This window comes from Triticum dicoccoides, chromosome 4B, assembly GCF_002162155.2.
Source record: "Triticum dicoccoides isolate Atlit2015 ecotype Zavitan chromosome 4B, WEW_v2.0, whole genome shotgun sequence".
Classification (NCBI taxonomy): Eukaryota; Viridiplantae; Streptophyta; class Magnoliopsida; order Poales; family Poaceae; genus Triticum; species Triticum dicoccoides.
The window spans coordinates 143,103,194-143,126,675 of record NC_041387.1 but is presented as its reverse complement, the minus strand read 5'-3'; the positions used below and the strand labels follow the sequence as shown (position 1 = coordinate 143,126,675).

Sequence of the window (23,482 nt, the reverse complement as noted above, 5' to 3'; positions counted from 1 at the left end):
AGGCCTAGGATACAAGTGTCTGACTATGATCTTGCATTAGCGTTTTATTCTAACAAGTGGTATCCGAGCAAGGTTCGGAAAAGGCCGCGGTTGTTGATCTAGAAGGAAGAGAGTTGAAGGATTGATCGGGTTGATGTGATAATCTGCGGCGGACTGACGCGTAAACTGCAAGTTGCCGGAGAGATTGTTTGGCGACATCGACGGGATCGTGATTCTTTTGGCCAGATGGAAGCAATCGAAACTAGCAGATGACGTGAGCAAGGCACTTGGCGAGATTGCATCGTGTTGGACCAAGCGGTGGCGCACGCACACGAAAGCAAGTCTGGGCAAGTCACGCGGGCAGCCGAACGTGGCTGCGGCGGTGGTGGTTGCATATAGATTTGATTCAGCGGCGGCTAGGGCAGCAGCCTACTCTGTTCGGTAGCAGCAAGTTCGGCTGGCGCAACAGGCGCGGTCGGCTGGTGGCCCAAAGGCCTATCGCACAGGAGGGTTTGGGATGTAGCCATATCGGTGAACCTCGTTAACAAATATCGTGCCTCGGTGTGTCGTCTATGATCTTGCATTAGCGTTTTATTCTAACAACCACAACACTGATGTAAGGACAAAAAAACTGCCAGGAGAAGACACTTATAAGGGCAGAAAAACTGCCAGGACACTGTTTCTCCCGGCAGATAGAACTGCCACAAGAACGGCTGCCGGGGATTACTTCTCCCGACAGATAAACTTCTCCCGGCAATTTCTCTGCCCCAACCCATGTATGTGTCGGCAGTGCATTTTCTCCCGACAGATTGGTCCGGGCACATGAAACTGCAATTGCCGGCAGTTCAACTGCTTGCAATAGCATCTTTACCCGACAGTCATTATGCCAGCACTTTGATTTCACTAGCAAACTATTGTAGCCATCCCTAATGTAAATCCATTTATATTTAGCCAATCAGGTCACACCACATAATTTATACATACACTTCAAAGTAACATATAGGCCTCATCGAAACCCTTGAACTTCATTCGATAAACGTATAAGCAGGTTGTGGCACAAAAGGAGAAGTACATATATGTTTCTAGATGTGCCACGCAACCAAAATGAATTAGTGCCACAAAGGGAAAAGTACATATGTTTCTAGATGTGTCACACACTAAAAACGAGCATACATGGCTATGTGCCAAAACAAACAGAATTTGTCAATGTTTCCAGGTTCAACAAACAAGGCGCATTACATTACCAATCCACCAACTTAATTGTAGGTCTTGCAAACCTTCAACGGCTTGTAGATTATCCAATCCTCCATCAACTAGTGTATCAGGATAAGCCACCAACAATAGACGCCATCTCATTCAAATAATGTGCTTGTATCAGGATAAAAAGTTTGTCGTGGTCACCTTTGGCAAAACTTCTAAAATGGATGCAGAGACCTCTAACTCGATTTGATGCGCCTTAGATGATTCCTTCTCCCTCTCGATGATATGGCTGCAAAATAAAGCAAAGTGAAAAGGATTGGTTCATTCTGTAAATTTGTGACAAGGACACCTTCAAGTTTAGACTCAGATTTTCTTCACTAATCTCCGGTAGACCTGGAGTTCAAGTTTCTCCAACGAGGTAGACACCACATTTTATAACCCTGCAAGAGAAATAAGCAATCAGTGTCCCCGTACAAATAAGTAGGAAGCAATCAGTTGCATCGGAGGGTTGAAATTTTTCAGCACACAAATATGTGAAGTTACGGATCTTCATGTCTATCAAGGGCTTGCTTAAGGAATCTGAGATCCCCTCTCCTAAGTGAAGTCACAATATCTGCCAAATGAAAGATTAAATCACCACTTGTACAAATCAAAATGGTTATGGGGAAACCTTCAGGTAGGCTATTTCATTTCTCCGCTGTATTACCATTTCAACTTTGTTGTTTACTAAAATGGACTAAAATGGTGCAGGTTTCTGTGTACAGGTGTTGTGAATCAGACCACAATTGCAATAATCTTTATATTTGCATTTCAAACTATAACATAAGAATTTACAGCATAAAGAACTTAAAGGGTACTAGATGTACGATACAAATGTCCAGTTTGAGTTGTACGCACATATATTAAAAATTTACTATGCACCCACATGCAAAATTACCATAAGTGGTCACCATATTGTCCTAACACACAACTAAGAATGAGGTTTAAAAAATATGTTTACTTGGGGAATCAGAATATCAGATCCATTTTGTTGCAACATTTTTTCTCTTCTATTTAGTAAAAGAAGCACGAATTAATACCTAATACATTCAGCAACAATTCAAGTCAGTAACATTAACTGATAAACTAATTAAGTTCATGTGACCTTTTTGGGGATGTAAAAACCAAAATAGCAGTAGGAATATCACTATCCATATCAAAAAACTGCACTTGTTCTGTCCAAATATCAGACATACAAAACACAAATAAACAGCTGAGAAGAACCACACAATTGAAAACTACTCCCTTTGTAAATAAATGTAAGATATTTTAGGTTACTAAATTAGAACTAACTGCAAAATTTCAACACTATATGAGAGCCCCTTACTAGATTACTAAGGGCTAAATGGCATTGGTAGCAAAGAAATCTCACCGTCTGTCTAGAAGTAGAGGAGGTGGTGTTGCTCGAGCGACGAGGCAGATGACGTAGGCAGTGCTGCTCGGACGAGGAAGTAGAGGCGAGGCGACACTACTTGCAGCCAAGGACGTAGACGATGCACTACCTGGGGGAGATGACGTTGTAGACGCTGCTTGCCAGAGAGGACAAATAAGATGCACACAGATCACAGGAAAAACAACCCAAAAAGATTATTTCAGTGAAAACACCAAGTGAAAATTAGAGAACAGTTTGCAAGAATTACATCTAGGAGAAAAGAGCACGATACTCAGCTAGCATCATGACCCATGTTCTTCCATTTTTAAGATTTAGGAGCATATCTCCCCATTTCCATTACTAGAGACTGATAATACTCAACCACATGTCTAAGATTCGGGGTACCCTCAAAACATCACAAACTATGCCACACAGATAAGCACTAATACCAAACCTTGAGTCCTTGACGCAAAACCTAAACAACAAGCACCCAAAACCTCCAAATTATCAGCAACAAAACAACAATCTTATTGCAGAGATGAGAACCATGTTACAAAAAACAACAAGGCTAACAAATCATATGTCAATCCATGTATTTTGTTTTAAAAAATCTTAACATAGAAGGAAAACAACATGTGTGCAGAGATGAGAACCATGTTACAAAAAAGAATTCTGCTGACTTAGGTCAAAGCTCAAATGATAACTGGAAAGCAAGTATACATGATCCTGATTATAGTTTCCAATTGTTTCTATAAAATCTGTACCACAAGTAGACAAAGATTACAACATTGATATTGTTTCTTACCACATCCGTATCTAGACAAATCTAAGACAAGAATTTTGGGACGGAGGGAGTAAAAACAAATGGCTAGTTTGATCACTTAACAACACAATGAAGTGCCTCCCTGGTGAAAACATCCAAAAAAATATGAAAATAAACTGTTCTCATAAGCGTAAAATATAGTAAGAAATGAGCACAAAGTATACTTTTGATGGTGTAATTCAATAACTGGGATATTATGTGTAGTATAACAAATTAAAAAGTATCATATATGAATCATGTTTTTAAATATACAACAGCGCGGACAGCAATCATAAGCTTAAGAGTATCTTACATCAGAAGGGGTTGCATCATAGTTTTGATGTGCAAAATTGTTTCCACATGAAAAGTGAAGTTAATGTATCTAAGAAACTAAACCATATATGGTATTCTGGTACATACATGAGATTTAACAGTAAAGCAGAATAAGACTTCAATTCCACTTCAAATAGATCAGGAAAACATACAATAAAAAAGATGCAATCAGTACAAGAGTAGAAATTTATGTGTACAGACAACATATTCCTGATATGTACTAATTACGGGCTCTGTGATTAGGGGAAGGCATTAAGAGATAGTATAGCAAGGAGCACATCAGTGAACTGAATAGTGAACTGAATCATGCCATTTCAGGAAATTTTCAACACCATATCAGTGCCCATTACAAGATTACTAAGGGCTGAATGAGAGAAATAGCAAATAAATCTCATCATCAGTTGAGAAGTAGAGGAAGTGGTGCTAGGGGAGGGGCAAGGACATAGATGAGGCGCTATCCAGGGGAGATGATGTACTCGAAATGGCACTGCTTGGCACAGAGGACGAATAGGAGGCATGCTGCTCAAAGGATAGGAGGACCAATTACACGACATATAACATACAAATTGAAGAACTAAATCAATGTTATAACCATGTTAAATCAAATCATATAAGCTACATGGATCCTTGGATAACCATCAGGTAGCAAAGCATGTTTCAAAGTTTCACAGAGAAAAATCTAGAGTTGATTCAGTTTCTTCTCAAAAATCTCTACTTCTAAGTGAACTACAGTACTTTCCTACATCTCTACTCTACAGAAAATAATTTCCTTAATATCTTCACATCAAGTGCAAGATTCAGATGTCTACAGATTAGAACAGACAACATCTAAACAACACATTTTTAAGTACTAACTAAAAGCAATGGCAGTGCCAGCCATAACAACTATATAACGTAATTACAAGTGCGTAATTTTATCCATTGGCATTCTAACCATGCTGCGAGTGCTGCTGTGATGGGTGTCACTCCTGCAATCTAGTTCCAGTGTCCACAACACAAGTTCAGAAAAGGATTGCTTACCTTGGCGTGTAGAGGATGCTCGTGGAGAAGTTGCTGCCGGAGGAGAGGAGCTCCTGGAGGTTGAAGCGACTGCTCGAGGAAGAGAAGCCGGCTGGTGGAGGACGGCAGTAGATCTAGGTCGCGGGAGAACGGAACTGAGTGCGGAGGTGACGCTGCTTGGGGGCGCCCAGGGAAGGGTGGTTGGCGGGACGGGCGTGGGGGTGTTGGTTGGGGAGGAAGCTAGCACCGGCGGCGACGAGTGGTGGTCAGCCTCCGCGGCGGCCATGGTTCAGGCGAGGACCTAGGTTGGGGGCGGCGCGCATGGTGGTCGAGGAAGACTTGGGGATAAGATAAGGTCTGAAGGTAAATTTGGGAGGATTTATTCTTTCGGAGATCTAAATTTCGGCCTCTCGCGCGCTCCTCCTCCCGCGCCAGCGTGCATCTAGGCCAATATTTTGGTGTGGGCCCAGAAACAGGAGCCGGCAGATAAGATGCCTGGCCTTAGTTGTGCCGGCAGATTATGTGACCCAAGAACTGTGTATAATTGCTGGCAGTGCACGTGCCCTGGTTGTGCCACTTCTACCTGCAGTTGCAATTGTTGGAAATATGTCCTAGAGGCAATAATAAAAGTATTATTATATTTCAATGTTCATGATAAATGTCTTTTATTCATGCTATAACTGTATTATCCGGAAATCATAATACACGTGTGAATACTTAGACCACAATATGTCCCTGCTGAGCCTCTAGTTGACTAGCTCGTTGTGATCAACAGATAGTCATGGTTTCCTGACTATGGACATTGGATGTCGTTGATAACGGGATCACATCATTAGGAGAATGATGTGATGGACAAGACCCAATCCTAAGCATAGCATAAAAGATCGTGTAGTTCGTTTTGCTAGAGCTTTGCCAATGTTAAGTATCTCTTCCTTCGACCATGAGATCGTGTAACTCCCGGATATCGTAAGAGTGCCTTGGGTGTATCAAACGTCACAACGTAACTAGGTGACTATAAAGGTGCATTACAGGTATCTCCGAAAGTATCTGTTGGGTTGACACGGATCGAGATTGGGATTTGTCACTCCGTATGACGGAGAGGTATCTCTGGGCCCACTCGGTAATGCATCATCATAATGAGCTCAATGTGACCAAGGTGTTGGACACGGGATCATGCATTACGGTACGAGTAAAGTGACTTGCCGGTAACGAGACTGAACAAGGTATTGGGATACCGACGATCGAGTCTCGGGCAAGTAACGTACCGATTGACAAAGGGAATTGCATACAGGGTTTGATCGAATCCTCGACATCGTGGTTCATCCGATGACAACATCGAGGAGCATGTGGGAGCCATCATGGGTATCCAGATCCCGCTGTTGGTTATTGACCTGAGAGCGTCTAGGTCATGTCTGCATGTCTCCCGAACCCGTAGGGTCTACACACTTAAGGTTCGGTGACGCTAGGGTTATTAGGAAGACTAGTATGTGACTACCGAATGTTGTTCGGAGTCCCGGATGGGATCCCGGACGTCACGAGGAGCTCCGGAAGGGTCCGGAGGTAAAGATTTATATATGGGAAGTTGTCAAACGGACATCGAGAAGTTTCGGGGTCATACCGGTATTGTACCGGGGCCACCGGAAGGGTTCCGGGGGTCCACCGGGAGGGGCCACCCCTCCCGGGGGGCCACATGGGCTGCGTGGGGCAGGGAGCCAGCCCGTGGTGGGCTGGCCGCACCCCCTCCCTTGGGCCCTTGCGCCTAGGGTTGAGGGGGGAACCCTAGAGGGGGCGCCCCCTTGGCTTGGGGGGCAAGCCACCCTCTCCCCCTCTCCCCTTGGCCGCCGCACCCCCCCTAGATGGGTTCTAGGGGGCCGGCCCCCTTCTCCCTTCCCCCTATAAATAGAGGGGTGAGGGGAGGGCAGCCGTACCACCCTCCAAGGCGCAGCCCTCCCCTCCCCAACACCTCTCCTCCTCCGTTGTGTGCTTGGCGAAGCCCTGTCGGAGTACTGCCTCTCCACCATCACCACGCCGTCGTGCTGCCGGTGGAGCTGTCTTCCTCAACCTCTCCTTCCCCCTTGCTGGATCAAGAAGGAGGAGACGTCTCCCGTCCCGTACGTGTGTTGAACGCGGAGGTGCTGTCCGTTCAGCACTTGGTCATCGGTGATTCGAATCACGTCGAGTACGACTACATCATCACCTTGCAAGCTTCCGCACGCAATCTACAAGTGGTATGTAGATGCAAACTCTCTCCCTTGACTCGTTGCTTAGATGAACTCATAGATGGATCTTGGTGAAACCGTAGGAAAAATTTTAATTTTCTGCAACGTTCCCCAACAGTGGCATCATGAGCTAGGTCTATGCGTAGTTCTCTTTGCACGAGTAGAACACAATTTTGTTGTGGGCGTGGATTTTGTCATCTTACTTGCCTCTACTAGTCTTTTCTTGCTCAACGGTATTGTGGGATGAAGCGGCCCGGACCAACCTTACACGTACGCTTACGTGAGACCGGTTCCACCGACTGACATGCACTAGTTGCATAAGGTGGCTGGCGGGTGTCTGTCTCTCCCACTTTAGTTGGAGCGGAATCGATGAACAGGGCCCTTATGAAGGGTAAATAGAAGTTGACAAAATCACGTTGTGGTGATTCGTAGGTAAGAAAACGTTCTTGCTAGAACCCAATTGCAGCCACGTAAAAGATGCAACAACAATTAGAGGACGTCTAACTTGTTTTTGCAGCGATTGATCATGTGATGTGATATGGCCAGAAGTTGTGATGAATGATGAATTGTGATGTATGAGATCATGTTCTTTGTAATAGGATTCACGACTTGCATGTTGATGAGTATGACAACCGGCAGGAGCCATAGGAGTTGTCTTTATTTTTTGTATGACCTGCGTGTCATTGAATAACGTCATGTAAACTACTTTACTTTATTGCTAAACGTTAGTCATAGAAGTAGAAGTAGTCGTTGGCATGACAACTTCATGAAGACACGATGATGGAGATCATGGTGTCAAGCCGGTGACAAGATGATCATGGAGCCCCGAAGATGAAGATCAATGGAGCTATATGATATTGGCCATATCATGTCACAACTATATAATTGCATGTGATGTTTATTATGTTTATGCATCTTGTTTACTTAGGACGACGGTAGTAAATAAGATGATCCTTTACAAAAATTTCAAGAAGTGTTCTCCCCTAACTGTGCACCGTTGCTACAGTTCATCGCTTCTAAGCACCACGTGATGATCGGGTGTGATGGATTCTTACGTTCACATACAACGGGTGTAAGACAGTTTTACACAGCGAAAACACTTAGGGTTAACTTGACGAGCCTAGCATGTGCAGACATGGCCTCGGAACACGGAGACCGAAAGGTCGAACACGAATCGTATTGAAGATACGATCAACATGAGAATGTTCACCGACGATGACTAGTCCGTCTCACGTGATGATCGGACACGGGCTAGTCGACTCGGATCGTGTGACACTTAGATGACTAGAGGGATGTCTAATCTAAGTGGGAGTTCATAATTTGATTAGAACTTTATTATCATGAACTTAGTCTAAAACCTTTGCAAATATGTCTTGTAGATCAATGGCCAACGCTAATGTCAACATGAACTTCAACGCGTTCCTAGAGAAAACCAAGCTGAAAGATGATGGCAGCAACTATACGGACTGGGTCCGGAACCTGAGGATCATCCTCATAGCTGCCAGGAAACAATATGTCCTAGAAGGACCGCTAGGTGACGCTCCCGTCCCAGAGAACCAAGACATTATGAATGCTTGGCAGTCTCGTGCTGATGATTACTCCCTCGTTCAGTGCGGCATGCTTTACAGCTTAGAACCGGGGCTCCAAAAGCGTTTTGAGCACCACGGAGCATATGAGATGTTCGAAGAGCTGAAACTAGTTTTTCAAGCTCATGCCCGGGTCGAGAGATATGATGTCTCCGACAAGTTCTACAGTTGTAAGATGGAGGAAAACAGTTCTGTCAGTGAGCACATCCTGAAGATGTCTGGGTTGCACAACCGTATGACCCAGCTGAACATTAACCTCCCAGATGAGGCGGTCATTGACAGAATCCTCCAGTCGCTCCCACCAAGATACAAGAGCTTTGTGATGAACTACAACATGCAGGGGATGGAAAAGACCATTCCTGAAGTGTTCTCGATGCTGAAGTCAGCAGAGGCTGAAATCAAGAAAGAACATCAAGTGTTGATGGTCAATAAGACCACTAAGTTCAAGAAGGGCAAGGGTAAGAAGAACTTCAAGAAGGACGGCAAAGATGTTGCCGCGCCTGGTAAGCCAGTTACCGGGAAGAAGTCAAAGAATGGACCCAAGCCTGAGACTGAGTGCTTTTATTGCAAGGGGAAGGGTCACTGGAAGCGGAACTGCCCCAAATACTTAGCGGATAAGAAGGCCGGCAACACCAAAGGTATATTTGATATACATGTGATTGATGTGTACCTTACCAGTACTCGAAGTAACTCCTGGGTATTTGATACCGGTGCCGTTGCTCATATTTGTAACTCACAGCAGGAGCTGCGGAATAAACGGAGACTGGCGAAGGACGAGGTGACGATGCGCGTCGGGAATGGTTCCAGAGTCGATATGATCGCCGTCGGCACGCTGCCTCTACATTTACCTACGGGATTAGTTTTGAACCTTAATAATTGTTATTTAGTGCCAAGTTTGAGCATGAACATTGTATCTGAATCTCGTTTAATACGAGATGGCTACTCATTTAAGTCTGAGAATAATGGTTGTTCGATTTATATGCGAGATATATTTTATGGTCATGCTCCGATGGTCAATGGTTTATTCTTAATGAATCTCGAGCGTAATATTACACATGTTCATAGTGTAGATGCCAAAAGATTTAAAGTTGATAACGATAGTCCCACATACTTGTGGCACTGCCGCCTTGGTCACATTGGTGTCAAGCGCATGAAGAAGCTCCATGCCGATGGACTTTTAGAGTCTCTTGATTATGAATCGTTTGACACGTGCGAACCATGCCTCTTGGGCAAAATGACCAAGACTCCGTTCTCCGGAACAATGGAGCGAGCAACCAACTTGTTGGAAATCATACATACCGATGTGTGCGGTCCAATGAGCGTTGAGGCTCGCGGAGGATATCGTTATGTTCTCACTCTCACTGATGACTTGAGTAGATATGGGTATGGCTACTTAATGAAACACAAGTCTGAGACCTTTGAAAAGTTCAAGGAATTTCAGAATGAGGTAGAGAATCAACGTGACCGAAAGATAAAATTCTTACGATCAGATCGTGGAGGAGAATACTTAAGTCACGAATTAGGTACACACTTAAGGAAATGCGGAATCGTTTCACAACTCACGCCGCCTGGAACACCTCAACGAAACGGTGTGTCCGAACGTCGTAATCGCACCCTATTGGATATGGTGCGGTCTATGATGTCTCTAACTGATTTACCGCTATCATTTTGGGGATACGCTCTAGAGACAACTACATTCACTTTAAATAGGGCACCGTCTAAATCCTTGAGACGACACCGTATGAATTATGGTTTGGAAAGAAACCTAAGCTGTCGTTTCTAAAAGTTTGGGGATGCGATGCTTATGTCAAGAAACTTCAACCTGAAAAGCTCGAACCCAAGTCGGAAAAATGCGTATTCATAGGATACCCTAAGGAAACTGTCGGGTATACCTTCTACTTAAGATCCGAAGGCAAGATCTTTGTTGCCAAGAACGGATGCTTTCTGGAAAAAGAGTTTCTCTCGAAAGAAGTAAGTGGGAGGAAGGTAGAACTCGATGAAGTACTACCTCTTGAGCGGGAAAGTGGCGCAGCACAGGAAACCGTTCCTGTGATGCCCACACCAACTGAAGAGGAAAACAATGATGATGATCAAGGTACTTCGGATCAAGTTACTGCTGAACTTCGTAGGTCCACAAGGACACGTTCCGCACCAGAGTGGTACGACAACCCTGTCCTGGAAATCATGTTGTTAGACAACAATGAACCTTCGAACTATGAAGAAGCGATGGCGGGCCCGGATTCCAACAAATGGCTTGAAGCCATGAAATCCGAGATAGAATCCATGTATGAAAACAAAGTATGGACTTTGACAGACTTGCCCGATGATCGGCAAGCGATAGAAAACAAATGGATTTTTAAGAAGAAGACGGACGCGGATGGAAATGTTACCATCTATAAGGCTCGACTTGTCGCTAAGGGTTATCGACAAGTTCAAGGGATTGACTACGACGAGACTTTCTCTCCCGTAGCAAAGCTGAAGTCCGTCCGAATCATGTTAGCAATTGCCGCATACTATGATTATGAGATATGGCAGATGGACGTCAAAACGGCATTCCTTAACGGACATCTTAAGGAAGAGTTGTATATGATGCAGCCGGAAGGTTTTGTCGATCCTCGGAACGCTAACAAAGTATGCAAGCTCCAGCGATCCATTTATGGACTGGTGCAAGCATCTCGGAGTTGGAACATTCGCTTTGATGAGATGATCAAAGCGTTTGGGTTTATGCAGACTTATGGAGAGGCCTGCGTTTACAAGAAAGTGAGTGGGAGCTCTGTAGCATTTCTCATATTATATGTAGATGACATACTCTTGATGGGAAATAATATAGAATTTCTGGACAGCATTAAGGCCTACTTGAATAAGTGTTTTTCAATGAAGGACCTTGGAGAAGCTGCTTACATATTAGGCATCAAGATCTATAGAGATAGATCGAGACGCCTCATAGGTCTTTCACAAAGCACATACCTTGATAAGATCTTGAAGAGGTTCAAAATGGATCAGTCCAAGAAGGGGTTCTTGCCTATGTTACAAGGTGTGAGATTGAGCTCGGCTCAGTCACCGACCACGGCAAAAGATAAAGAAGAGATGAGTGTCATCCCCTATGCTTCAGCCATAGAGTCTATTATGTATGCCATGTTGTGTACCAGACCCGATGTAAACCTTGCCATAAGTTTGGTAGCAAGATACCAAAGTAATCCCGGCAAGGAACACTGGACAGCGGTCAAGAATGTCCTGAAGTACCTAAAAAGGACGCAGGACATGTTTCTCGTTTATGGAGGAGACGAAGAGCTCGTCGTAAAGGGTTACGTCGACGCTAGCTTCGACTCAGATCTGGATGACTCTAAGTCACAAACCGGATACGTGTATATGTTGAATGGTGGAGCAGTAAGCTGGTGCAGCTGCAAGCAGAGCGTCGTGGCGGGATCTACATGTGAAGCGGAGTACATGGCAGCCTCGGAGGCAGCGCATGAAGCGATTTGGGTGAAGGAGTTCATCACCGACCTAGGAGTCATACCCAATGTGTCGGGGCCGATCAAACTCTTCTGTGACAACACTAGAGCTATTGCCCTCGCCAAGGAGCCCAGGTTTCACAAGAAGACCAGGCACATCAAGCGTCGTTTCAACTCCATCCGTGAAAATGTTCAAGATGGAGACATAGAGATTTGCAAAGTGCACACGGATCTGAATGTCGCAGATCCGCTGACTAAACCTCTCTCGCGTGCAAAACATGATCAACACCAGAACTCTATGGGTGTTCGATTCATCACAATGTAACTAGATTAGTGACTCTAGTGCAAGTGGGAGACTGTTGGAAATATGCCCTAGAGGCAATAATAAAAGTATTATTATATTTCAATGTTCATGATAAATGTCTTTTATTCATGCTATAACTGTATTATCCGGAAATCGTAATACACGTGTGAATACTTAGACCACAATATGTCCCTGGTGAGCCTCTAGTTGACTAGCTCGTTGTGATCAACAGATAGTCATGGTTTCTTGACTATGGACATTGGATGTCGTTGATAACGGGATCACATCATTAGGAGAATGATGTGATGGACAAGACTCAATCCTAAGCATAGCATAAAAGATCGTGTAGTTCGTTTTGCTAGAGCTTTGCCAATGTCAAGTATCTCTTCCTTCGACCATGAGATCGTGTAACTCCCGGATATCGTAAGAGTGCCTTGGGTGTATCAAACGTCACAACGTAACTGGGTGACTATAAAGGTGCATTACAGGTATCTCCGAAAGTATTTGTTGGGTTGACACGGATCGAGATTGGGATTTGTCACTCCGTATGACGGAGAGGTATCTCTGGGCCCACTCGGTAATGCATCATCATAATGAGCTCAATGTGACCAAGGTGTTGGACACGGGATCATGCATTACGGTACGAGTAAAGTGACTTGCCGGTAACGAGACTGAACAAGGTATTGGGATACCGACGATCGAGTCTCGGGCAAGTAACGTACCGATTGACAAAGGGAATTGCATACAGGGTTTGATCGAATCCTCGACATCGTGGTTCATCCGATGACAACATCGAGGAGCATGTGGGAGCCATCATGGGTATCCAGATCCCGCTGTTGGTTATTGACCTGAGAGCGTCTAGGTCATGTCTGCATGTCTCCCGAACCCGTAGGGTCTACACACTTAAGGTTCGGTGACGCTAGGGTTATTAGGAAGACTAGTATGTGACTACCGAATGTTGTTCGGAGTCCCGGATGGGATCCCGGACGTCACGAGGAGCTCCGGAAGGGTCCGTAGGTAAAGATTTATATATGGGAAGTTGTCAAACGGACATCGAGAAGTTTCGGGGTCATACCGGTATTGTACCGGGGCCACCGGAAGGGTTCCGGGGGTCCACCGGGAGGGGCCACCCCTCCCGGGGGGCCACATGGGCTGCGTGGGGCAGGGAGCCAGCCCGTGGTGGGCTGGCCGCACCCCCTCCCTTGGGCCCTTGCGCCTAGGGTTGAGGGGGGAACCCTAGAGGGGGCGCCCCCTTGGCTTGGGGGGCAAGCCACCCTCTCCCCCTCTCCCCTTGGCCGCCGCACCCCCCCTAGATGGGTTCTAGGGGGCCGGCCCCCTTCTCCCTTCCCCCTATAAATAGAGGGGTGAGGGGAGGGCAGCCGTACCACCCTCCAAGGCGCAGCCCTCCCCTCCCCAACACCTCTCCTCCTCCGTTGTGTGCTTGGCGAAGCCCTGTCGGAGTACTGCCTCTCCACCATCACCACGCCGTCGTGCTGCCGGTGGAGCTGTCTTCCTCAACCTCTCCTTCCCCCTTGCTGGATCAAGAAGGAGGAGACGTCTCCCGTCCCGTACGTGTGTTGAACGCGGAGGTGCTGTCCGTTCAGCACTTGGTCATCGGTGATTCGAATCACGTCGAGTACGACTACATCATCACCTTGCAAGCTTCCGCACGCAATCTACAAGTGGTATGTAGATGCAAACTCTCTCCCTTGACTCGTTGCTTAGATGAACTCATAGATGGATCTTGGTGAAACCGTAGGAAAAATTTTAATTTTCTGCAACGTTCCCCAACAGCAATGACATTAAGTATTTTTACCGGCAGTAGCACGATCCCGGCAGATTTTCTGCCCTTGATAAGGTATTTCTCCCGGAAGTTAATTGCCCCTAATCAGGTGTTGTGGTGTAGTGATGCCACCTTCCGTGCACGACATCGAAGGTCTGCCGTTCATGAAGCATGATTGTGTCTTCAGTGCGCACCGCCAGATGAATGACATGCTGGGACACGCTATCCCTGATTTATGCCGCTTCAACTTGGATGAGTCTCCATCGTGTGGAACCGGACTAGAAAGCTGCGACAGTGATTCACGTTGCCCACCGCTATGGATTATGCCATCCATGGAGAACACCTGGGACCGGAACCTGGAGGAGGACATGTAGCCCATCTATAACATGTAAGTGAAGTATGGTAAATTGTGAACGTTAGCGTTGTGAATATATGTAGACTAGTCATGCACAAATTTATCACATGAAGTGGAGATATACTTGTGTGGCATACTGGCATTTGTCCTTTAGAATTTATTACTAGTCAATGTACGTGCAACTTGTGTGGTTGTTGCACGGGCTCCAACATGCTCTTTGAGAAGAAAAAAAATGTGGCACGACTTTGGATATAGGTGACGTGGCGGCATCATACAGTAGCATCGTTTGCTATAGTTGTAGTATACTCCCACTAGGGCGACAACTTCTATAAAACCTTGCGCTTGGCTCTTTGCCTCTTCGGGAGGTTCAACAGTTCGTACTCGTGTGAACCTTGCACTTGGCTCTTTGCCTCTTCGGAAGGTCCAACAATGATGATACTACAATACAATATGCTTCTGGTAATCTGACACTGATTGAACTGCTGCACGTCCACCGTGAGGGCGAGGGCGAGGGAGAGGGAAAGGGCGCTGTAGTCAAAACCCTCTCCTCGTCATGTGAGCCACCGCACGTGTGGGCGAGGGAGAGGCGTAGTAAGCAAGCTTCTCCTCGTTTGGCGAGTTGACGGGACACATCAAAGAAGTACTAGTACTAGTCCATATTGCGTCCTTTTCGGTTAATATGGCTTAATTTGAAACGAGAAAAATACACTGGTGGTCAACATATATAACAATACGCTCTTTATGGTCACTATATAGTTTTGCGGTGATTATACGATCACTAGCTCATCGTAGAGCACCGTATTGCACCCTACTGACCGGCCACATAGTCGACGTGGCACTTTGTTGGCTAGTTAAATTGTCACCTGGTTTTGGATCCCACCTGTCAGTTGGCAGAGCAAAGAAATCAATTAAACAAAACTTTACACAGGCGCGACAGGAGTCCAACCCTTACGCGTGAACCACCCTGGTTGTGTATGTGAGTGCATGCACGTGTACTCCCTCGGTCTTCCAACAAAGAGTGTACATCGGCAAAAAAAGAGTGTACATCTACGCTTCCAATGCATTTAGCCTTTAATCTAAATCGATATTGATTGACTAATGCACCAACTTGTGCTCTAGCTATAGGCTACATGTCTATCCTTAATTACAGCATGCAACAACCTTCATTTAATCTTCTTCTCTCAATGGTTGCATGCACACATAAGTCTGCTACTTTTGGGAGTCAATTATGCCCTGGTCAATGTATAAATCTCTAAATGTACAGTCTTTCACGAACGTAGGGAGTAGGTTGATCACTTGAGCGTGAGCGTGTGTGTTACGTCGTGTGCTTTGTGCCGCATGGGTGCATGAGTGTTGCGTGCGTCCATGTGTACGTGTGAGTGTTGCATGTTGCATGCATGCATGAGGCTTGTACTCCCTCCCATTGACATGTTCATACTTAAAGCTTCATTAAAAGGTTGCATGCAAGAATTAAAAGATAACTCACCAATGCATGTAAAAGTTTTGGTCATTTGTTCCTCACGCATGCATTCCAATTAATACGTTCGTAAACACTACAAGAAATATGTCAACTAGTGACCTCCACTATTGGTCACTGAAAGGTCATAGTTTTCAATTTGTGACCTTTTTGTGACCAAAAACATAAGGTCAAAAGCTGGGGGTCATTAATTGACTATAGCGACCTTCTCTGTGAGAAGGTCGTACGTTTACGACTAAAACAGAAGGTCGTTGAACCCATGACCTTTTGTTTTGGTTACTAGCTGACTGCCTAGGACAGGTCGGATCCGACATGGCAATCTAACGTGGCAAAATTGTGACCAATTCATAAGGTCATTGACAAGATTCAGCCCGGTCCGATTAGGTGTTTTAGATGGGCCGAGCCCCGTAATTCAGCCCATTTGTTGATTTTTTTCCTATGCTTCGAGTAGCTACATGGGCCTGGCCCAACAATTGGGATTTCATGAGCTTCTTCCATTTTCTGGGCCTCATCCCTTTTGCAGTCTATTCCCTTTTTTATTTTTTTGAGATTTTATTTTGTTTCATTTATTAAACGGTCCAGTGCCTATTGGGTTGTGGCCTTCTTCAGCCCAATTATTTGTCCGGTATTAGATCTCAGCCTTTTGGACCAGCCTCTAGCCCAGTTACACACACGTACATCCAACATTATTTCATATTCAAATCAAGAAAACTACATATGAAATTCAAATCATCCATCGCATCACATCAGGTTTACATAACAAATCATCTCAGGAATACATTTCCTTACACAGGAATATAGGAGCAGAGGGAATATGCAATAAGACAATTATGGATGTAGTTTAGACAGGAGAGTACAATCAGGTTTACACGTACATCCTACAACTTGCCATCCTACAACAAGAAGTATATAACAGGAGAGTACAATGGATTTCATTGCTCTCTCTTGCGAGACTTGCTCCAGCTGCGACAACTTGCCATCCTACAACAAGAAGTATATAACAATGAACTTCAAGACCATTATAGGAGCTAAACGCCCAATCAACACGAAGTGCTCAAAAATGCCTTAGCGCATGCATTCAAAATTTAGACACTTGACATAGCCTCATCAAGCATGCAATAAATTATAGAAAGTAAACAAGGACCAGACTTTACAATTACAAACACATCCATCAATCCATGAGGCAAAAGGGATACCAATTTTGATCCAGAGGGGCTACGAGTGTGGCCTTCTTCCGGAAGAGGTTGGCCCTAACGCACCTTGTATCAGAGGCGCTGGGAGCTCATAGATTGTCCTGGTCAGTGAGCAGGTCCTCGCATCCGGTCATACTGCTAGCCTAAGTACTTGGTATTAACGAACAAAGACTGCAATCAATAGCAGATTAAGCGCCAATTTTCTCGGATGCAAGGAGAAGAACGGGCCAAACAGCACAGAGATGTGGGACAATGTTGTACCTGTAGATGATGTTCGCAGCAAAGGAAGACATGGGGCCAGCCTTGCATGTGTGCGTGCTTCACCGCTGCATGCATCACCATAGCAGCCAAGCAAGTAGACATCATCGACATCTACTCACCGCTTTCCTGGCAATAAAGAAAGAGTCAAACAAAAAAATATTAGACCATGATATGACACCAGACCATAGATTAGTAACTTTAAATCACAAAGTATATCCACAACACCATAAATAGTCCCAAACCCGAGTGTTATTTGAGTATATCGCATGTAGTTTATTTTCATGAGTCCAGAAACATGGAAGGGTTCAATACAGTTTCATATTACAATAGCTCGATAAGTCCATAAATATGTTGTATATGCACGATAAGTCCAGAAACCCCAGTGCTATTTATTTACTGGTTTTACTGAATCACACTAAATATTCTAGCAGAGAGACACTCTGATTTGCCTGTGTGGATCTGGACAATTCCCCTCGCTCTACGAGAAGCTACCGAATAAACAGTTTCACACATCTGTTGATTGGTTTTGATACTCATAACAAAAGGATGCAGCATATAAACAGCAGCTACAGCACAACTACAACGCGGCTCAAACTTCAAGCTGTTATGATGTGCCTGTAGCATGCTGCCTAAGCAACGGCAATGCATAGTGGTACAACCGAGAGATCAGTAGCATCAACACGTTTAGCCCTACTTGGATCACACGCCCACGTACAGGCCCCAGAGACAATTCAACCAAATTGGCCAGGTTCGAGCAGAGCCCAAAGGCAAAAAAAAAGTATATATCAATGCCTACAACCTTCAGTTCAGCACACATCTCTTTAGAACAGAGTAATATTCAGAATTCATATATCAGTATATATTCAGAATTGAACCACCAACGACAGCTTTACTAATATCTCTTTAGTAGAGAGTAAACACCAGCAAACTAATTTCATCTTGAAGGGTAGTTTTGCAGTAGCAACAAGCATTAAAACAAGCTACTCTTGTTACTATAGTGCAGTTCAGTACTATAGTTCAGTACCATATGCCTACAATCAGACACAAGCTTCAGTACAGTCAAAGTATAATTACAAATAGGATTAAGAATCAAACTTGTTACTCATGGGATCGTGGCACAGCGCGTTCAGTAAAGAGTATAACACAAGCTACACTTATAAACACAAGCTTCAGTTCAGTGCAGAAATAAACAAGCCTCAGATTGTGAGCAGCAGTGTTAGATTGTTTACCTTCAGATTTCTTCTTCTCCCACCTCCCCATCCTTCACAAAGCCACCCTCCACCTGACCAAATCAAGCTTTCAGTTCAACAATCAACACCATTCACCTCTTCATCCTCACTATTTCTGCCCAGACAGTCACATGAACAACATTCAGCTACACAGAGAGGAGACAAATCGATCCGAGACGAACAAGGTACTAGGATACATTACCTCCTGCCGTCCACGGGGACGCACTTGTAGTGTCATGCGCCTTGTCAAATGGGATGAGGCCCCCAATGAACTCCGGGATGACGTCCTCACTGGCGTTGGCCTTGGCGGCCACCATCCTAGTCGGGCAAGCCCTCGCCATCAGGGGCGGCAAGCTCCTGGGCCTCCTCTGCTAGCGCGCCCTGGTCGGACTCATCGCCGCACTCGTCGTCCTGGTTAATTGCATGCACACAATGACCACCACTATCACAACATGATGTTTATATAATATCTGAAGTGATCTTAAATAGCTAGCAACAAAGTCTACTGCAACATCTCAGTCAATTAAATCACATATGATTGCGGGACTTTGATTAACCAAAATAGTGCAAATCAATCTATTATAAGACAAAATAATGCTCATTTAACAAAATATCAACACCAAGCACTCATTCAACTGCACCAAATTAACTGTACCATAATCTGTATGGTTAATGTTCAAACAAACATGTGAAATCATATTGTCAAATGCATGCACATATACCACTAATATCTTTGCAGCAGCATTTGCCTGCCATTTTACACATTAAAGTAGACTAAGCATGTGAAGCAGTTAGACATGCATCTCCATTTTCACGACACTGTGAATGGTAGCAGAAAACAAAATCGACCAGATTACAGACAGGCAGCAAAGTAAGCAAGCGAGCAAGCAAAACCCTGCAGCTCACTGTTGCAGATGCCATCATCCTTCTTGTGGGTGTAGCGGCCGGCCTCGGGCATCATCGCGGCCAGGAGGAACCCGCCGCCAGACCAGACAAGGGGCGTGGGGCAGGAAGCGCTCCAACTCCAAGGCGGCCACGCGCGGGGCGGGGGCTCCTCCAATGGAGCACGCAGGGCGACGGAGCCATGCGCGCCTGGACTCCATGTCTGAAGGAGCATGGAACGCGGTGTCAGCATTCCCCTTCTGCCTCTCACGCCAATTGGTGCCTGCCAAATAAATTCAAATCCTTGAGTTGACAGTTACCCATGTTGCTCAGTTTCTTGGTTCAAACAATTAAGCTAAGGTAAAACCATCTGAACTATGTAAGCCTGAATTATGTAAGCCAGATTATCTAACCAAGGTAGCTGCAGTGGTTAAGTTTAATCTTGAACCAGTTAACAGCTTTAATGTAGTCTTTCAGTAAGTAGAAGCTAGTGAAGTACAGCAATGAGCAATCACCTCCATGGCTACCACATTCCATAATACTAGTTGCTTTACGGAGATGCTGGCGTAGCTAATCTCTGGTGGAAGCATTACACCTCAAAGGATACTTCAGCAAACAGAGGCCACACTTTACATTTGAATCTGCGGGAATTTTAACACATACAGGTACTCATATTTGACATAGTTTGGTGAAACTGACTTATGCTGAGACGAATCTAGTAGTCGAACAGGTTGTGTGCGTGCGCCAATGATCAATAACAGTATACTGACAAAATCAAGAAGGCAAAACCCAAAAAACAAATGTTCAAGTAATAACAGTATAATGACAGCATCATGAAGGCATTTATGCACTGTCTATTGTAGGATACATCCTGAATTTTGTTCGTTGGTTAGAAACTTAATTAGTATATTCTTTGCGAAGATGAAATGAGATGACTGAAGTTGGTTTGGCATTTTAGGCTCCATAATTTCTACTAGCAGCAAAATGTTATGAAATGGACGAACTGAATTATCTGGACCGAGAAAAGAAATGTGGAAACGGTAGTTTCTACTAGGTTCAGATTTCAGAGTTCAAGACCATATTTTACAATTTGTACACAGACTGATAATCCCACATGGCATTGGCACCCAATATTCAGAGTTTGATTACTTTTACTTTTCTACAAGACTACAACAAGTTTCAGACAAGTCCCAAGTCCTAACAATAAAACCTAACATAAGGTCCATTTTCCAAGCAGGATAAGATTAGCACTCCAGTAAATTAAGACCTCAAATTACTCATGAAATTTGTTCCCCCAATAACCAACTACTGCAGTAGTCTACAAGATGACCAAAATAAAACCAAAAATAGCATGACCATGCAGCAAGAATAGTAGTATACATTGTGCATAACAAATGCAGCAAGACATGGAGAGAGGCTCTCACCGGGGGTCCCGGACAGCATGACGACGACCTCGAGGGTCTTGCCGGAGCCACTGTGGGGCAGCTTCACTGGGTACCACATCCGTATCCTGGACGCATCAGCAAAGTAATGAGATGGACCGGCATATTAAGTAGGAGTACAAACTAAATGAGTAGCTGCTGGACTGGAGGGTAAGTTACCAGTAGAGGACGGGCTCGGCGAGCATCTCGAGGAGGGTGATGAATGAGTAGAGGATCCAGTAGGCCAGCCACTACTCGTCGTCCACCTTGGACGGGCTCTCCATGGCGCACACCGACACATACCTACAGAACAGATCCGTTAGTGTCACATCCAACACAAAGATAACCCGTCAGCACTAAAAAGTATCACAAACGATTGACCAACTTACAGAGGGTACAACAGCGTGATGCTTGGCCTGCGCAAGGAAACGAAGAGGCAGAGGATAGCAGACAACACTCGACATCTCGCCCGCAGAAAAGAGTGGAACACCATGAGATTTGCGAGTAGATAGGATGGATACATACCCGACGACGGAGTGGAGGTGGGTGACGAACGCCCATGACTTGCCCATTCTCTCCTTCCAGGCCGGACCGGAGTCAACCTGCGATAATGGGAGGGAAAGGGTTAGGATTTTTGGCGTTGCTGTTCTAGGGGGTTCAGAGGAGAGGGGCGACACGGAGGAGAGGGAGGGGGGACGGGATGGGGTGGGGGTGGCGGGAGGGAGCACAGGCTAGTGGGGGTGGCGGGACGGGATGCGAGCGGGGCGAAGCTTACCTGCGTCGTCGTCTGGTCGCCGAGGTTTCTCTGTCGCCGTGCCGATCTCCCGCACCGCACGGGATCATAGTGCGCGGGTCGGCCCGGATCGCCATCGACCGGATCTCGGCCACCGCCGGGGGCGCGAGCGCGAGCAGGGCGAGGGCGGCCAGGAGCGCCGCGGCGTGCGGCGGTGCGGCGGCGGCCATCGAGGTGGTTGGTGCGATCTTGGTGGAGGGGACGGGGAGAGGGCGGAGACGGTGAGATTTAGGATTTGGTGGGCACGCGGTCGCGTGATTTGTCGGTAAAGGCAGGCGACGGGCTGAGGGCTCCTCGCCGTCGACGGGCTGAGGGTCGGCCAAGGTGCGGGGGCGGCGGCGGCTAGGGTTTCGGCGAGCGGGTGCGGGTGCGGGATTGGAAGGGTGGTGAGTGCGTGCGTGGGGATTGGAACGATGGTGAGTGGGTGCGTGGGGTCTGCGGGTACGGTGGGGAGTGGGGGCGTGGGCTGCCGTTGGATTCGGGAGTATCCGACGGTGTCTGAGCCATGATCCGCATGATATCCTCCTAAACCAATCAAAACGCAGCAAGCAATTTAAAGACTTTTTGACTATCTAAATTGGTCATAATCGATTAAAGATAAGTTATTTCATGAAAACTTCATTCTTCAATTTTTTGAATGCTCAAAATGAGTTTTTTTTAAAGGATCAACAAAATATTTGTTCAAATAATCTCATATTGTGTAGAAGGATGCATCTTGGAATGGCAAACAATGTTGTCTAAGGGAGTTTCTATTTTCTTTGGACGAAAAATCAATTTTTTATTTTCTGAGTGCCCGAAATGAGTTTTTTTGTGAAGGACCTACCATATATTTGTTGCAAAATTGGACCGAATCAATTTTATAAAATACTAGGCCATATTTAATGCACAATTGACAAAATGGTTGGGTCTAAAAAGTTATGATACACCTCTGATGAAAAAGACAAATTCTCACATATTCAGTAGGAAGTGGGTCAAATTTGAACTGCAGTTGCCTCATAGTTTGCTCTTTATTTTTTCCAAAAATCATTTCTAGGTACATAAGTATCTATTTAATCAGAGAAACACCAAAAAAATTCCAAGATTCAACCACTAGCTAATAACGTTCATTCCCGCCGTTTTGACCGCATTTTGAAACGGGCATAAAAAATTCAAAAAATCAAAAAATTGGAAAACATTTGCATTGTGTCATTATATGTGACCAAGTTTCCAGGAAAAATAATAAACTTGTAATACGGCAATTATTTTAAAAAAGTGTTCTAAAAAATTAGTTATCATGCGTGAAGATTCATGGCTTTCAAGCCAAATGATCAATCTTATGGCCACATTCATGGCATAGTATGTTCAAATGATCTCATATTGTGCACAAGGGTGCATATTGGAATTCCAAACAATGTTGCCTAAGGAAGTTTTCATTTTATTTGGACGAAAAAACCATTTTCCATTTTCCGAGTGCCCGAAATGAGTTTTTTTTGTGAAGGACCTACCATATATTTGTTGCAAAATTGGACCTAATCAATTTTATAAAATACTAGGACATATTTAATGCACAGTTGACCAAATGGTTGGGTGTAAAAAGTTTTGATCCACCTCTGATGAAAAGACAAATTCCCCCCGATTCAGCTGGAAACGTGTCAAATTTGAATGGAAGCTGCCTCATAGTTTGCTATTTATTTTTTCCAAAAATCATTTCTAGGTACATAAGTATCTATTTATTTAGAGAAACACCAAAAAAAATCCAAGATTCAACCACTAGATAGGAACGGTCAAGCCCGCCGTTTTGACCGCATTTTGAAACGGGCATAA

General features: G+C 45.0%; 1 protein-coding gene and 1 pseudogene across 7 annotated transcripts; both read right to left on the bottom strand.

Annotated features, from left to right (window-relative positions):
- Nucleotides 1–979: 979 nt before the first annotated feature.
- On the bottom strand, nucleotides 980–5,123 carry LOC119295502 (lysine-rich arabinogalactan protein 19-like). Of its 7 annotated transcripts, XR_005144043.1 has the most exons (5): nucleotides 4,746–5,123; nucleotides 2,591–4,244; nucleotides 1,705–1,792; nucleotides 1,573–1,619; nucleotides 980–1,468 (listed from the first exon to the last, which is right to left on the bottom strand). XR_005144043.1 is itself a non-coding variant. In XM_037573935.1 (3 exons), the coding sequence occupies exons 1-3, from the start codon at nucleotides 5,008–5,010 to the stop codon at nucleotides 1,580–1,582; spliced, it is 459 nt and encodes a 152-aa protein (XP_037429832.1). In that variant the 5' UTR covers nucleotides 5,011–5,123; the 3' UTR covers nucleotides 980–1,579. The 7 variants fall into 7 exon arrangements, 2 of the variants coding, with proteins under 2 accessions (XP_037429832.1, XP_037429833.1); XR_005144041.1 differs by having other exon boundaries at nucleotides 1,573–1,792; XR_005144042.1 differs by having other exon boundaries at nucleotides 980–1,619.
- An 11,493-nt stretch (nucleotides 5,124–16,616) lies between these two features.
- On the bottom strand, nucleotides 16,617–22,063 carry LOC119295501 (annotated as a pseudogene).
- Between the last annotated feature and the right edge of the window lie 1,419 nt (nucleotides 22,064–23,482).

Excerpts from the sequence above, each read along its gene's own strand:
- LOC119295502 (XM_037573935.1), bottom strand. The coding sequence starts at position 5,010 with ATGGCCGCCGCGGAGGCTGACCACCACTCGTCGCCGCCGGTGCTAGCT. Across the intron at positions 2,745-4,745 it reads AGCATCCTCTACACGCCAAG|CGTCTACAACGTCATCTCCC; the intron begins GTAAGCAATCCT and ends TCTGGCAAGCAG. Across the intron at positions 1,620-2,590 it reads CCTCTACTTCTAGACAGACG|GGTTATAAAATGTGGTGTCT; the intron begins GTGAGATTTCTT and ends TTTCTCTTGCAG.